Source organism: Melospiza melodia, unplaced genomic scaffold (genome assembly GCF_035770615.1).
Source record: "Melospiza melodia melodia isolate bMelMel2 unplaced genomic scaffold, bMelMel2.pri scaffold_18, whole genome shotgun sequence".
Classification (NCBI taxonomy): domain Eukaryota; kingdom Metazoa; phylum Chordata; class Aves; order Passeriformes; family Passerellidae; genus Melospiza; species Melospiza melodia.
In genome coordinates, this window is record NW_026948525.1 from 9,096,469 (window position 1) to 9,112,603 (window position 16,135).

The 16,135-nt window shown below is 53.4% G+C and overlaps 2 protein-coding genes across 2 annotated transcripts in view; one reads left to right on the plus strand and one right to left on the minus strand.

Moving 5' to 3' along the window:
- Positions 1–2,470: 2,470 nt before the first annotated feature.
- LOC134433362 (olfactory receptor 14J1-like) lies at positions 2,471–3,882 on the minus strand (the record flags this gene model as incomplete). The annotated part of the gene is made up of 2 exons (XM_063182220.1): positions 2,471–2,513; positions 3,359–3,882. Coding segments are annotated over 2 exons (567 nt in total), but the record flags the coding sequence as incomplete, so codon positions are not given.
- Positions 3,883–9,549: 5,667 nt separating this feature from the next.
- LOC134433363 (zinc finger protein 665-like) overlaps positions 9,550–16,135 on the plus strand; it is a gene marked incomplete at its 3' end in the record, with an annotated part of 144,169 nt that continues 137,583 nt past the window's right edge. The window contains exon 1 of the mRNA XM_063182221.1: positions 9,550–9,622. Within this exon, the coding sequence (XP_063038291.1) occupies positions 9,550–9,622 (73 nt within the window). The remainder of the gene's footprint in view (positions 9,623–16,135) is intronic.

Genomic DNA, 16,135 nt, shown 5'->3' on the forward strand with positions numbered 1-16,135 from the left:
GTGTCCTGAGAAGGGGAGGGGGGAATGCAGCAGCACAGGGCCATGGAACAAAGGGACCAGTGTGACACTGTGGGGCCCTGTGAGACCAAGGGACCATTGTGACACTGTGGGGCTCTGTGAGACCAAGGGACCATTGTGACACTGTGGGGTCTTGTGAGACCACAGGACCATTGTGACACTGTGGGGCCTCATGGAATCATGGAGAGCACTGTGACATTGCTGAGACTCATGGAACCAAGGGGACCCCCATCAGGGCAGATTCCTCCTGCTCTGGAGATGGTGCTGCATGGCCAGGGCTGCTCTCAGCTTTCTCCTAAAGGGAAGGGAAAGGGGCAGCAAGAAAACCTCTGCACTGGAATTAGGAAGGGCAGACTTTGGCCTGTTTAGGATGCCGATTTGGGGAGTACCAAATCAGGTACTGATTTTTTTAAAGAGAAACAGCCCTTAAAAACAAAGGGGTCCAGGAAGGATAGACACATTTCAAGATAGTAATTTTAAGGGGGAAGGAGCAGCCGGTCCTAGTGTGGCAAAAGATGAGCGATTGAGGAAAACGACTGGCCTGGCTGTCCATGGAGCTTTTCTGGGAACTCAGGGGAAAAAAGAGAGAGCATCAACTTTGGACAGAAGGTCATGCAACTTAGGAAATGTTTAAGGATCTTGCTAGGTTAAGCAGAAAGAAAAGCTGAGACATGAAAGCTCAGTGAGACCTTAACCTGGCAGCTGCTGTAAATAAATGCAAAATATTTTTATAAAAAAAATTAAACCAAAGGGAGGGATAAGGAGAACCTCTACTCTTTATTGGATGCAGTGGAGAATATAGTAACTAAAGATAAGGAAAAGGCTGACCTACTTAACACCATCTTTGTCTCAATTTTCAATATTAGGACAGGTTTACCTCAAGAAAAGTGTTCTCCTGAGCTGGTAGATGAGCACAGGGAGCAGAACAGCCACCCTGTAATCCAGGAGGAAGAAGCTGGTGACCTGCTGAGCCACTCAGATGCTCACAGGTGTCTCTGGGAGCAGGTAGGATCCATCCCAGGGGGATGAGGGCGCTGTGGATCAGCTCCCCAAGGTGCTCTCCATCATTTACCATCAGTGCTGGCTCAGCAGGGAGGTCCCAGAGCACTGGAGGTGCCAGTGTGAGCCCATTGCCAAGAAGGGCTGGAAGGAGGAGCTGGGGACCTCCAGGCCTGTCAGCCTGACCTGGGTGCCCAGCAAGATTATGGAACAGATCACCCTGAGTGCCATCACAGGGCACCCACAGGATGGCCGAGGGATCAGAGCCAGCCAGTGTGGATTTCAATATCTGCATTGACGATCTGCATGATGGGACTGAGTCCAGCATCAGCAAATCTGCAGATGACACGGAGCTGGGTGTGAGTGTGGATCTGCTGGAGGGAAGGAGGGCTCTGCAGAGGGCCCTGGACAGGCTGGATCCAGGGCCCAAATCCAGCAAGGTAAGGTTTAACAAGTCCAAGTGCCGGATCTTGAACTTTGGCCACAACAACCCCTGCAGCACTACAGGCTGGGGACAGAGTGGCTGGAGAGCAGCCAGGCAGAAAGGGACCTGCAGGGACTGATGGACAGCAGGCTGGACATGAGCCAGCAGTGTGCCCAGGTGGGCAAGAATGCCAAAGGCTCCTGGCCTGCATCAGGAATGGTGTGGCCAGCAGGAGCAGGGCAGGGTTTCTTCCCCTCTGCTCAGCACTGCTTGGGCAGCACCTTGAGTGCTGTGTCCAGTTGTAGCCCCTCAATTTAGGAAGGACATGGAGAGGCTGAAGCGTGTCCAGAGAAGGGCAACAAGGCTGGTGAGGGGCCTGCAGCAGAAGTGCTGTGAGGAGTGGCTGAGGGAGCTGGGGTTGTTTATCCTGGAGAAGAGGAAGCTTAGGGGAGACAAGGCGGTGCCAGGGCACAGGTTGGACTTGATGATATCCAAGGCCTTATCCGGCCTTGCTGACTCTGGGGTTCTCTGAAACCACCCTTGGAGCAGTTGTAGGAGGAGCCCTGGGCCTCCTCTTCAGAAGCTCCAGCAGCCCAGGTCCCTCAGCTTCTCGTGGCAGTCCCAAAGCCCATCCTGTCAGTCCTGCAGAGCCTCTGCAGCTCCTCCTCACTGCCCAGAACAGGGAGCCCCAGAGACAGACACAGCAGCCCAGATGTGCCCCCCTGGCCTGGGGTGCCTCTGGCAAGGGAGCAGCACCAGGCACTGCAGGAGCCCACAGACAATTCCTGCAGCACTTGTAGGATGATCCTGCAGATAGCTCCTGCAGCACTGGTAGGATGATCCTGCTCCCCAAGGGATGTTTCCATGGTGCCAAGTCAGGAACTGCAATGGGGAGTGGGGCCAGAGAGGACAGAGCAAACAGGGATGGGCTGTTTGAAGGGCAGGGAACAGGGCTGGGCAACAGGAAGAAATCTGTGCCAGACAGAGTAAAGAAAGCCAAGGTGAAGCAAAGAAAATGCTGAGGGCACTTTAGGGGTGGCTGCCAGGAAGACCTGGCTCTGAGTAACAGCATCTGCAATGGGAGAGGAAACTCCCAGCTGATGGGAACAAACTTTCTGGCTGACTGCAGAGGCCAGGACAAAGCTGAGTGGTTTCCCTGGTGTCTCTCCAGCCCTTGCTGGCCCCAGGGCCTGATGGCATTTGTGTCTCTCGAGCATCTCCCCACACCAACAGCATGGGGCTGCTCACGGGGGTTTCTGTACTGAGCATTGGCCTGGGTGTGTTCTTGAGAGAGCCTGGGCAAGGAGCCTGGAGCCCCCAGGCCCTGGGCTGAGGCGACAGCGCTGCCCCAGCAGTGCCCATGGCCTGTCCCTGCTGCAGCCCTGGCACTGCCATCCCCAGGGCTGTGCCCAGCCCTGAGAGCACTCAGGCCCTGCAGCAACACCAGGGCAGCAGGGCAGGGCCACGGCAGCAGCACTGGCAACACCAAGTGCTGCTGCTGCTGGGCACAGCTGCTGGGCCAGCCCTGATCTGCCCCCAGCTCTGCACACAGACATTGCTGAACTGTGCACAGAAGGCAACAAAAGGGGGATCTCCAGGGAAAACTTTGCTGGACTGTGGCAGTGAGGAGCTATGTTCTTGATAGTTTCATATGAAATAAATCCTTTATTTCATTTAAAGGTATCCAGAGCACAGCTCCTCACTGTCACAGTCTACAGGTCACAGTGGACGTGTGGAGAAACAAAATGAGATATGGCTAAATTGATTGCTTTAATTTAGGGACAGCATTAAAAACGGTAAACAATGAAAAAGAAACTCCATAATGAAACCAACAAGAAGTATCAAAGAGAACTTTTATAACAAATTATTTTCATAAACTGTCCAGCAGTTTAATGTTTCTTACATTGTCTAGTCATCAGTCTCCAGACTGCAGCTTTTAGCTCCTGGTTCCTCAGGCTGTAGATGAGAGGGTTCAGGGCTGGAGGCACCACCGAGTACAGAACTGTCACTGCCACATCCAGGAATGGGGAGGACATGGAGGGGGGCTTCAGGTAGGCAAAAATGCCAGTGCTCACAAAGAGGGAGACCACAGCCAGGTGAGGGAGGCAGGTGGAAAAGGCTTTGTGCCGTCCCTGCTCAGAGGGGATCCTCAGCACGGCCCTGAAGATCTGCACATAGGAAAAAACAATGAACACAAAACAACCAAATACCAAAAAGACAGTAACAGCAAGAAGACCAAGTTCTCTGAGATTAGAGTGTGAGCAGGAGAGCTTGAGGATCTGTGGGATTTCACAGAAGATCTGTCCCAGGGCATTTCCGTGGCACAGGGGCAGGGAAAATGTATTGGCTGTGTGCATGAGAGCATTGAGAAAGCCACTGGCCCAGGCAGCTGCTGCCATGTGGGCACAAGCTCTGCTGCCCAGGAGGGTCCCGTAGTGCAGGGGTTTGCAGATGGACACGTAGCGGTCATAGCACATGATGGTCAGGAGGAAATACTCTGCTGACATGAAGAACATAAAAAAAAAGAGCTGAGCAGCACATCCAGAGTAGGAGATGTCCCTGGTGTCCCAGAGGGAATTGTGCATGGCTTTGGGGACAGTGGTGCAGATGCAGCCCAGGTCGCTGAGGGCCAGGTTGAGCAGGAAGAAGAACATGGGCATGTGCAGGTGGTGGCCGCAGGCTATGGCGCTGATGATGAGGCCGTTGCCCAGGAGGGCAGCCAGGGAGATGCCCAGCAAGAGGCAGAAGTGCAGGAGCTGCAGCTGCCGTGTGTCTGCCAATGCCAGCAGGAGGAAGTGCCTGATGGAGCTGCTGTTGGACATTTGCTGAGGCTGCACATGGGGACCTGTTGATGGAGAAAGGACAGTGACAAGTCAGGAGAAGCTGCTTTGAGCCAAACCTGGGCCATTCCCTGTAGCCTGTCCCACTGGGACTCACCCACCCTTGTTCCTGTTCTGGGAAAACCTTCACCCAGGTTCCTGCCTGAGCTCCAGTTGTTCTGGCTGAGTATGCCAGGAGCAGCCAGGCCTGTGCATGCGGGCCCTCAAGGAGCCATCCCTGCCCCACTGCCCTGGGTTTGTGGCCATGTGGTGGAGGGACAAGCCTGGATAGTCAGGATTTTTCAGAGGAATCACTCAGAATGGAGATAGGCTTGGTAGCATCTGCACTCCTAGGTTTTTAGAACATGAATTACAGGAGCTGTTTTAAGGACTTTTTTCCTACACACAGATCATTCCTGGCTCTCTGAGGTCAGAAATCCCCAGCATTTCTGCTGCACTCAGAGTTTGCCACTGAGAGATGAGTGAGGCAAAGATTCCCTGCGGCTGAGGGAAGGTAAGGGGCTGTATGGGCTTGTTTCCAGCTGCCCTGCCTTTGGCTGCAATCAGAGCACAATCACACTCCTGGGTCAGCCTGGGATAAACCAGACCCTGCCCAGAGCAGAGGGATCCCTGAATTTTTCACTCTCTCTCAAGGTCTCTGGGCAAGGTCTCAGCACCCCCTTGTGCCAAGGACACTCATGGCTCCCTTGGCAAACCCAACAGCATTTCCTCAGCTCTGGCAGCTCTGCCCTTCCCCGTGGGACATTCAGGGCACTCCCCGAGGCTCTGGCACAGATTTGCACCCAAAAGGGCAGCTCAGAGCTTGGAAGGGCACAGCAAGGAGATCCCTGGCTGTGCCCATGATGGGATCTCAGGGAGGGGACTCAGCTCATTCCCCTTTCCCATGGACTGCTTTGCCCACAGCCCCACAGGTGCCAGGGAAGCTTGGACACCCCATTCCCATGGACAGCCCTGCCTGGCAGGAATGCTAAGGGCAGAGCCTGACTCAGCTGCTGCAAATGCCAGAGCCTCCCTGAGAGCAGCAGATAACAGTGACAATATCAGGCCAGGGCAGAACCAAGAGAAGATGTTGTGGTGCTGTGCCTGAGAGGGCAGGGCAGAGACAGCCGGGCACTCAGGACAGTGTTCCCGTGCCCAGCTGTGCCTGGCACCTCCCACACACCAACAGTGCCCTCATCCTGCCCCCAGCACTGCTCTCTTCAGCCCCCTCTCCTTCCCTGAGCATTTCCCTGGGCCTGGACATGCCCTCCTGAGAGGAGCCTTGTCCCTGCCAGCGCTCACAGAGCCCATCCCAGCCTGTGTGCCCTGTCTGGGCCCTACAGAAACCTGCCTGTGTGCAGGGCCCGGGCTGGGGCAGGCTTTGTGTGCAGCTGGGCAAGGGCAGCTCAGGAGAGCCCTGCTGGGCCCTGCAGAGGTGATGCTGCTGCTGTCCAGGGCTGAGGAGTGGCTGAGGGCCTTTGGGAGGCTCCCAGCAGAGATACTGACCAGCTTAAGTCACAGTTCTGGAGTCTGTGTAAATGTTCAAACATTCCTTTGATGATCCTGTGTGTCCCTTTCAACTCAGAATGTCCTGGGATTCTGGGATTACAATTCCTGTTCTGCTTCTCTCATCCCCCTGTTGTCTATAATACATAGATAAGAAAAAAAAAAAAAAAAAAAACAAAACAAAAAAAACCCTTGCAGCAGTGTTAGAACAGTAAAGTAAAGTAAAGTAAAAGACAGACACTTATTGGAAACTTCCAGGTGTCCCAGTGGGAAAGGGCACACCCACCTCCTGATTTCAACAATTTATTAAGGTTGATAATTAGGATATTTAACAGGAGCATCCAAAAGGAGATTCAGTTTCCCTAGTTACACACCCCTGGGTCAACCCATTGGAGTAGGTCCAAAGGCTTCTTTGCCTTCACTTTTTATAATGACTGCTCATATTCTGCTCATTCTCAAAACCCAAAATGCTCCTATATGTCCAGTTCCTAGAAGACTATATATTATTTCAGGACTATATAAAAGAATAGGACTATACAGCATTTTAGGAATATATTTAGACAGTCAGGTTATTAAGAGAAAGGTAAGGAAACATACTAGATTTAATTCAGGATTAAAGCTATATAAGAATATAATAGTGGTTTAATAAAGTTAAGAGTTTAATAGAGTTAAGTAAGGATTATAGTATTGTAACTATACAATAGTAATTTGGAGAGCTACGAGTATATAAAAATGTAAAAAGTACAAAAAACTTTTTGTCACCACCCCAACATTCCCATCTTTCTCTAAGTAGGAAATTGAAAACACTCTCAGGAAAGCTCCTGACCTTTACAGCAATCCCTGGCTTACCTTCTTTGGGAAGTGTCCTCCGGAGCGGTGCCCAGGCTGGTCTGGAGGTGGGAGCAGCACTGCCCCACACAGCCCCTCTCAGCAGCAGCCCCTGCCCTGCTCAGGGTGGCTCCTTCCCCCCACAGCTTCTCCCCAGCACTGGGAGCAGCTCCCCGGGCTGGCTAAGAGCTGTCCCTGGCAGGCAGCAGAGTCCCTGCCCCAGCACAGCGCCCTGGGCTGCAGGACCCTGCTCTGCACGACAGCCCTGGGCACCCCTGGCTGCAGCCCCGGCTGCTCAGCCCTGCAGCAGAGCCTGGCAACAGGAGCTGCCTTGGGCTGTGCCTGGGCTGGGGCAGCAGGGAAAGCCAGCCCTGCCCTAGGGCCACAGCCCTGCCCTGGAGCAGCCCTGGGAGTCCTCCTGAAAGGTCCTCAAAGCTGTGGGATGTGCCAGCTCCAGGAGATCCCTGCAGGTACTGCAGCTTCTCTTCCCACAGCCAGGGAATGACTGTTTCAAACCTGGGTTGATTTCTGCTCTAGTGAGCCCTGAGTGATCTCTGCTCTGTGCTCCCAGCCCAGGCTGAGTTTAACCCCTCTGTGCCTCTGTGCTGTGCCCAGAGTGGCTGCAGGCAGTGCCCCAGCCCTGCTGGGCTGTGCACGGGAGCTGCTCCTGGCCAGAGCTGTCTCTCTGCAGCGCTGCCCTTGCCAGGAGCTGCCTCTGGGCCAGGAGCCTCTGTGCAGGTTTTTCAAAGGACTTTGGGTTTTGCTTTTGCCTTGGAGTCTCTGAGAGGTTTGTGCAGTTACAGCCTCCAATTATCTGCTGTAATTAGTCCCTGGAGAGGCTTTGTCAGTAACAAAACTCAGTGGGGCTCATTAATACTTCAGGGTACTTCAGATTTTTTAAGGTACTTGGTGTTTCCCTCTTGATACAAACTCTGTGAGAGTTTTGTGCAATCATGGCCCCAATTTTCTCCTTTAATGAGTCCCTTGAGAGCTTTGTACTGACACCCAGTAGTGCTCATTAATACTTTGAGATACTCAAGGTTTTTAAGTACTTTGGACTTTCCTTTCTGCACTGAGTCTCTTAGAGGATTTCATGCAATCCTGGCCTCCAATTCTCTCCTCCAAGGAGTCCATGAGGAGCCTGTGTTGGGGATGGACCTCAGAGGGACCCATTCATGCCTCAAGAAACTTTGGGGTTTTGGTCCATCTTTGACTCCTGGAAAGGCTTGTGCAATCTCCTCTCAGGCCCTGAGGTTCCAGGGCTCAGATCCTAATGCACCATGGGGCTCATAATTATCAAGCACTCCTGGCAAACCATGGTTTTGCTTTGATTTCCTCCACTGTAGTGCAGTTCACTAGGAAGTTCTTTTTCTATTGTTACAGAGAAATATTTCAAATAGCTTCGAATAAATCCACATTCCTGTTTTAAGGGTGTATGTTCTCTTTAGAGAAGAAATGATAGCAGCATTCTGTGACTGATAGACCCAGGGGCTTTCCTAAGGAGGTCTGGCCTGCTCTGAGAAGCTGTGTCTTGAGATCTGACCCAGTGTGGAGAGCCTTGCTCCACATTTCCAAACCCCATCCTGTCATCTCCTCCTCATATTCATATGGGGCGTGGTGTAGGCGGAGCGTGGGCGGGGACATCTCTTTTGAGGATCATCTTGGTGGTCGTTCCGGTTGCCTTCATCATGGGCTGGGGTCTCCTGATGAGTCTTCCTCCTTAAACTTTTGAACTCCTTTCCTAATTTGGTCAATTCCCGGTGTACTTGGCTTGGTCCCTATGGCTTGGCAAAGCTCTTAGGGTCAGTTTGACATTGTTGGCTCTGAACATGCTTAGCCCATCAGTTCCCCTATCCCTATCTCTCTTTCCTGTCATTGTGTTTCATACTTTAGCTGATTTATTGCTTTATGTGTTTCCTAATGCTATGCTTTCTTCAAATGCCTCACATTCTATGTTTTAACTCATTATTTCTTGAAGGCTACCTGTTTTGGGGCTTCACTGGGAGCCTCAGGAATGCCCCTCTGGGATCCATGGCACACACTCCCATGTGCTGAAATTCCAGTTCCCAGCCAGGAAAAGATGTTCCTGGCCTGGAAGGCAAAGCTCTCAAGAAGGGGCCAAAGGCCAAGTGGAGCAAGATCTTACAGTGACATTTCACTGCCAGCCTTCATAACTTCACCCATGGCTGTTGTAGCCCATGGATTTGGAATGAAATCATGTCAGGGTCTTTGGTGGGTGCTGCCCTGGGTCAAGGGAGACCCTGAGAGAGAAACAGAGCAGGGAAAGAGAGGCAGGAGAGAAAGGAGGACACAAACACAATCAGCTGAGAAGGTGGCACTCTTAAAAACAAACCAGAACTGATGGAAAACGAATGGGACAGAAATCAATAATTCTGAAAGTTTATTTACTATGAAATAAACAGCCAGCCCCACACAATCCTGATTCCATTGGAGAATTTGGATGCCCCTTCTGCCAATCTCCTTCCAACTCCATCTCACCCTGAAGGCTTTGGAATTAAATAGTCTTGATGTGGGACTGATTTTTTTTGATGTTGGAACAAGCATATTTGAGGTGGGATTGATCCATTTGGGGCAAGATTGTGATATTTTCAGGGGGACTGAGTGGTTTTGAGGTGACAGATCAATCTATATTGAGTTTTGGACTGCAAAGACATGGAGAACACTTCCTGAAACCTCCCAAGAACCCACAAATCTTCCAGAATATGTCCCAAAACCATAAATTCCTGCTCAAGTATCTGTTACGTGATGGAACTTTAGACATCTCTGATCAATTTCCTTCATTTTAGTCTTATTACAGGTGCTTTTAAATGTTAACGACAAATGAAGAGGAAATTCGGGCCAAACCAAAAGGATAATCAGCCAGGTGTCCTCCCAGCACAGATCACTGAATGTGGGTCACCAGGGCTCTGCCCAACGTGGATCCTCCCATGGGGGATGGAGCTGGAGTGGTGCACGAATCTCTTCCAGCAGTTGGGGCACTCGCAGGGCTTCTCTTACCCGTGCGTCCGTTGGTGTTTTGTCAACTGAGACCTCATGGAGAAGCTCTTCCCACACTGCGGACACTTGTAGGGCCTCTCCCCAGTGTGGATGTGCCAGTGGGTAATTAGGTGAGACTAGTACTTGAAGCCCTTCCTGCAGTCAGGGGAGTGGAAGAGCCTCTCCTCGGTGTGAATCCACTGGTGCTTGAGGAGATTGGAGCTGGTCTGAAGCCTCTTCTGACACTCAGGACACCTGTAGGGCCTCTCTCCAGTGTGGATGCATTGGTGGATGATCACCTGCGACCTCCAACTGAAGGTCATCCCGCATTCCCCACATCTGTATGGCCTTTCCCCAGTGTGGATTCCCTGGTGGTGGAGCACACTGGAGCTGCAGCTGAAGCTCTTGCCACATTCCAGACACTCATAAAGGGCCTATCCCCACTGTGGATCCGCTGGTGGGTGATGAGGTGGGAGATTTGCTTGAAGCCCAACCCACACTCAGGGCAGCGGAAGGGCCTCTCCTCTGTGTGAATCCGCTCATGCAGGAGGAGATGGGAGCTGGTCTGAAACCTCTTCTGGCACTCAGAACACTCGTAGGCCCATTCCCTTTAGTGGATCATCTGGTGCTGGATCAGGGTGCTGCTCTACCTGAAGCTCTTCCCTCACTCCAAGCACTTGTAGGGCTTCTCCCCATCATGAAGCTTCTTATGGACCGCCAGCTCCGAGCTCTGACAGAAGCTCTGCCCACCTTCCTGGCACAGGGTGGGTCTTTCCTCCTCAGTGCACCCTTGCCTGGGTTTGGAGCCCCTCTTCCTATGGGATCTCTGCAATTTTCCTCCCTGTTGGATTCCTGTGCCATGGAGTCACTCAAAACAGCCTCTTCTACGAGGTTCTGCCCTGGGGGTTTGTCCTCCCTGGTCTCCATCCTCAGCTCCTTCCCTGGGGGAGGAAGGACAAGGAGAGGATGGGATTTGCCTCCTTGCCAGAGGGAAGGGAAGGAGATCCCACCAGTGCATCCCTGGCAGGATGGGATTGGCAGCAGGGTTATCCTGCAGCTGGGGGCCGTGCTGGGCTGGGAGATGGAGCAGGAGAGAGGGGGAAAGGGGCACTGACTTCCTCCTCACCTGCCTGAGTATCCCGGGGCATCTTCTTCCTGGCAGCCTCCTCCTCTGTCTGGTGAAGGTTTGGGGATGGGAAGTTCAGTTTTGGGGGGAAAAAAAGGGATGACCACATTGAGTTTTCTACTGGTTTGAAGACTATTCTGGGGGAGAGTCTAAGCCAGAATTACAATTTAAGAAGAAAATTTAGATCAAGGCAATGATACAGAAACACTGCCTTAAACTGACAGAATCAGGATATAACCTGACACCCTGTTGGTCAGGGTGGTGGCAGCAGTCACATTAAATGGTGACTGCAGTCCTGTTGGAGTGATGAACATGATTCTGTCAGAGCAGTAATCCTGTAGAAGGGTCTGGTCTTCCTCTGAAGGTCCAGTGGCAGTTATGGAGCTCTTGTCCTCTGGGAATCCAGTAGGCAAGCTGCTCCTGGTGTTGAAAACCTCAGCTTATATCCAGGTAGGAATGCTTGGATCCTCCCCCTGGGCGGAGCATCCCACAATGGGAAGATGGAATTTTATCAGTCCTGCAGTGACACTCAATGGCCCATTCACAGAAGATATCTCCCCTGGAGGGCGTTATCAGGGTTGAGTCATGGAAGAGATAAAGAACACTGCCCTGCCTTTTTATGGCAGTTGATGAAGATGGGGATTGAAAACATGCATTTGGTTACACCTTACATTGCAACCTGAAAAAGTGGGGTAATCCCTGCTCAGGGGGTGAACACCACCCCCCTTACCCAAACTGGCTCAGGTGTAAAACCCCCACTCTAGGAAGGACACACACACAGGGGACAATGTCACACTTGCCCTGCCCCAGGGGAGGGCTCTGTCCCTGTCACTCCCTTCTCCAGCCGCATTTTCTCTTTCACAGATTGGGGGGCTTTGCCAAGTATAAGAATACTTTGTCTCTTTGTCTCTCTCTCCTTTGTGAACACCTACACAGAGCTTTACCTTCCTTTTCATAACCTGAATTTGGCCGAATTTCCACATTTCTTTTATCAGAATGTGCCAGCAGCTGAGCTGGAGCTGTGCAGGACTGATGAAACTTGGAATTACCACAGAATTGCTTTTTTTGTCCGCTTATTAAATTTTGGGGTTTTTTTGCATTTCCATCAAAAGCATCTTGTTGGAAGAGCAAATTCAAGGCATTTTATGTAGGGTTAAGTTTGATTTCTAACCAGAAATTACTTTACTTTGTTCGGTGCCCAGAGGATGCTCAAGGGGTCTCTGTGCCTCTCGCCCTGGGTGATGCTTGAGAGGGTTGTCCCTGTCCCTGTCACCTCAGGCCATTTCCCAGGGGGTCTCCATCATTCTCACCCCAGGCAATGGCTGGGGGGTCTCCCTCCCTCTCACCCCTGTGCCAGGGGGTGCTCGGGGCAGTCTCTGTCCCTCTCAGCCCAGGGGATGCTCGGGGGTCTCTGTCCCCTCACCCTGGGGGATGCCTGGGGGGTCTCCATCCCTCTGGCCTCAGGGAATGCCTGTGCAAGGCTGGGGACCAGGGGCTCTGTGTCCCTCTCACCGCTGAGGGTGCTCGGGGCTGGGGGGGGTCTCCGACCTTCTCACACCTGGGGAGGCCGGGGGGGTCTCTATCCCTCTCAGCCCTGCTGTGACTCCACCCAAACATCATCGGGGTCAGAGGGACAGAGACACCCCCAAAGCCCCAGAAGGGCTGAACCTGGGATTTGGTTTGGGGCTGAGGATTTAGGAAGGGGCTGGAATTGGGGTTGGGCTTGGAGTTGGGGCAGAGATTTGGATTAGAGCTGGGATTGGGGTTAAGGCTAGACATGGGATTGGCTTTATGGCTGGGGCTGGGATTGGGTCTGGGGCTAAAGAGTCTGGGACTGGGATGAGATAAAATACAGAACTGTGAGTGTGTCTAAACGTGGAGTGAGATTGAGACCAGGATCAAGGTCAGGTTTGGGACTGAGCTCACCCAGAGCGGGACAGAGGGGATGTCGCTGCAGGATGTCCCTGGCATCATCCCAGCCCTCCTCAGGCACCTCCAGACACGGGGGGCAGCTGGGTGCCCCAAGATCCAGGTGCTCCCACACTGCCCCTCAATATCATGCAAGCATTCCCTGAGGGCAGCCCTGACTGTGACCACTGGGGCTCTGGGATCAGCCCTCACATCTCTGTGGGAGCAGCTGCAGACAGGATGGGAGATTTCCCCTCCCTCTCTTTCCTGTGGAAGGTGAAGCCCAGCTGCCCTTTCCTTCTGGTGCCTCCTCCGCTCCTCAGCTGAGGATGTCAAACTCTCCTGGAGCAGGAAAATCCCCATTCCCTGTTTGCTTGTGCCTGCAGCCTGGAACATTGACAGAGAACAAAGAACTTTCTGACATCCCTGCTGAATGACATGGGGAGGAGGTTTGTGAGAAAATGAAGAAATTGTATTTTGATAGGAAATAAAAGGTGCAAAATTATTACTTTCTGTCCCATTCATTTTCCATCAGTTCTGGTTTGTTTTCAGAGTGCCACCTTCTCACCTGATTGTGTTTGTGCCCTCCTTTCTCTCCTGCCTCTCTTTCCCAGCTCTGTTTCTCTCTCAGTGTCTCCCTTGACCCAGGGCAGTTCACACCAAAGACCCTGCCCTGATTTCATTCCCAATCCACGAGCTACAGCAGCCATGGGTGAAGTTAGGAAGGCTGGCGGTGAAATGTCACTGTAAGATCTTGCTCCACTTGGCTTTCAGTCCCTTCTTAAGAGCTTTGCCTTCCAGGCCAGGAACATCTTTTCCTGGCTGGGAACTGGAATTCCAGCACATGGGAGTGTGTGCCATCGATGCCAGAGGGGCATTCCCGAGGCTCCCAGGGTGCTGCTCCTGCTGTGCCTCCCAAGGAGCTGTGCAGGGCCAGGGGACAAGGTCCAGCAGCTCTGTGGGCTCCCAGAACACATATCAAAGGTGGTTTTGCCGGGCATTTTCCAGCACCTTCCCCGCTGGAAGCAGAGAGAGATAGGAAATGGGAGCGAGTCCCCAACAAAATCCTGGACGGGTTGGGCTGCGAAAGGACCCTGCCCATGGGTTACGATTTCGCGAGGGAGAGACGCCTCTGTCCCAGGGAAGGAGCGAAAGAGACCTTGGGAAGGCAACCTGCGGATCTGCTCGAACTTGGATTGAACTGAACAGGAAATGGGGAAGAGAGAAGGAGAGAAAGAAATCGGGAAGAGGTCTCAGAGAGAGAAAGAAAAAGGAAAGAGGTCTCAGAGAACAGATAGAAATAGGAAAAGGCTCTGGGCCGGACTCCGCAGCTCCCAGGGACACCCGCAGGGCGCAGCGTCTGTCATAATTCCAGCCAATCAGAAGAGGCGCTAAACAATTTTTAGCCAACCAGAGCCTTTCTCGCCGATGACTCACCGGTTGCCAGGCGGGCCCGCAGAGCCCGGCGGCCCCGGAGCGGAATTTGGGGCTCGGGCCGGGGGACGGATCCGCCCGGGGGGGTCCCCGAGCCCCTGCCCAGCCCTGGGGCCGATCGGGGGCTCCCCCAGCCAGCAGCCGGTGCTGCGGGGCCGCGGGGCAGAGCGGTGGGAAAGGGGGGTCCGGGCTGGGAGCGGAGGAAATGCGGCAGGAAGAGGAGGAACAGGAGCAGGAGGGGGAGAATCGCGGCGCTCGCAGCGCCCGCACGCCGAGCCTGCAGCACCCCCTGCCCCGGGAGCAGCGCCCCCAGCCCCGAGCCGCAGGGGAGGGCGGAGGCCGAGCTCGCCCCGGCTCCAGCCAGGGGTCTCCGGCAGGATTTTTTGGAGAGTGTTCGGAGCCGGCAGATCCCGGACTCGAGCCCCGGATATCCCCGGGCTCCCCAAGAGGAGCTTTCTCGGGGGGAGAGCAGCCGCGATCGCCCCTCGGGAGGGTCCCGGGGGTCCACGTGGGGATGGCCCGGTGCCGACGGGGTGGGACATTGGTTTTGGGGATCCCCGTGAGAGCCGGGGCTGTAAAACGGGGGACCCCCGGGGCGGGGAGAGGGGAAGGGGCGATACCGGAGCTGGGGGACCCCCGGCAGCCCGGAGATGAGGCGGGGACGGGACCCCCTAACCCTGAGAGGGGTGTCCTGGGGTGACTTCATGATGCTCGGACCCCATCGGTCTGTTTAGCCCAGAAATGAGTTCTGCACCTTTAAGGCTGGTTCTGAGAGCGAAGGGGAGGAGAAAGAAGCTGCAGTTTGTTTTCAGAAACTGCACTCACTCCTCCACATTCCAGCTGCTGGATGGACAGAGAGCAGGACAGAGCTCTCCTTTGCTTTTAGTTAGTTTTTAGCTCGCTGAGGCAGAGAAGTTCCCTGGACTGTGGTTTTTCTTTTTCTTTGGAGCTGTTTAAATCTGCTCTGCACTGAACAGCCAGAACACCGGCACCTCGCACCTGTGGCCCACCTGGCTGAGCCTGGGCCAGCATTTCCAGTGCTGGAGGGACTGAAAAGAGACTGATAAGAGACTGATAAGACACTGAGTGCACGGAGCTACAACCCAAGGAGGGACTTTCGGAGTTTGTCATCTATTTTGGAGCAGCAGGAGATTTTATTGCTTAATATTGTTCAATTTTTGTGCTGGTGAATTCTTTGCCTGTAGAATAAAGTTTTTTTCCACTTTTCTCCCCGGAAATATTTTCCCGGACTGGCTGAGGGTGGGGCTGCTGAATCTGCATTCTAGAGGAAACTCCTTTTGGAGGGTTTCAACCGATTTTGCCCTAAACAAGGACAGAGTGGTGGAAAGAAAGGGGAACCCCAAGTGGCTGGATTGAGAGGAGGCTGGAGAGGGGGACCTTGGGACCCCAGAACCTCCCAAAATCCAAAAGCAGGACCCTGGAGAGGGGGGATCCCCAGGACCCATGGGATCCCCACCAGCCCTGAGATGGGGGACCAACCATAACCCAAGAGGGATGAGACTGGAAATGGGAAACTCCTGGTAGGTTTTGTGATTCACTCTTGATTTTTGGACATCAGGTGACTTCTAGAAAAGGACATGGGTGGGAGGAATCCCCAACGCAAGGCATTCACAGCTTGTTTTTCCCCAAACCAGGATTTTCCCTAAACCTTCCCACCGTAACATTCTCCCTGTCCCGCTCTGGGTGAGCTCAGTCACAAACCTGACCCTGACCCTGGTCTCAGTCTCACTCCCTGTTTAGACACACTCACAGTTCTGTATTTAATCTCATCCCAGTGCGAGAATTGTCTAGCCCCAGACCCAATCCCAACCCCAGCCTAAAGCCAATCCCATGTCCAGCCTTAACCCCAAGCCCAGCTCTAATCCGAATCTCAGCCCCAACTCCAATCCCAGCCCCAATTCCAGCCCCTTCCTAAATCCTCAGCCCCAAACCAAATCCCAGGTTCAGCCCTTCTGGGGGTTTGGGGGTGTCTCTGTCCCTCTGAGCCCGATGATGTTTGGGTGGGGTCACAGCAGGGCTGAGAGGGACAGAGACCCCCCCGGCCTCCCCAGGTGT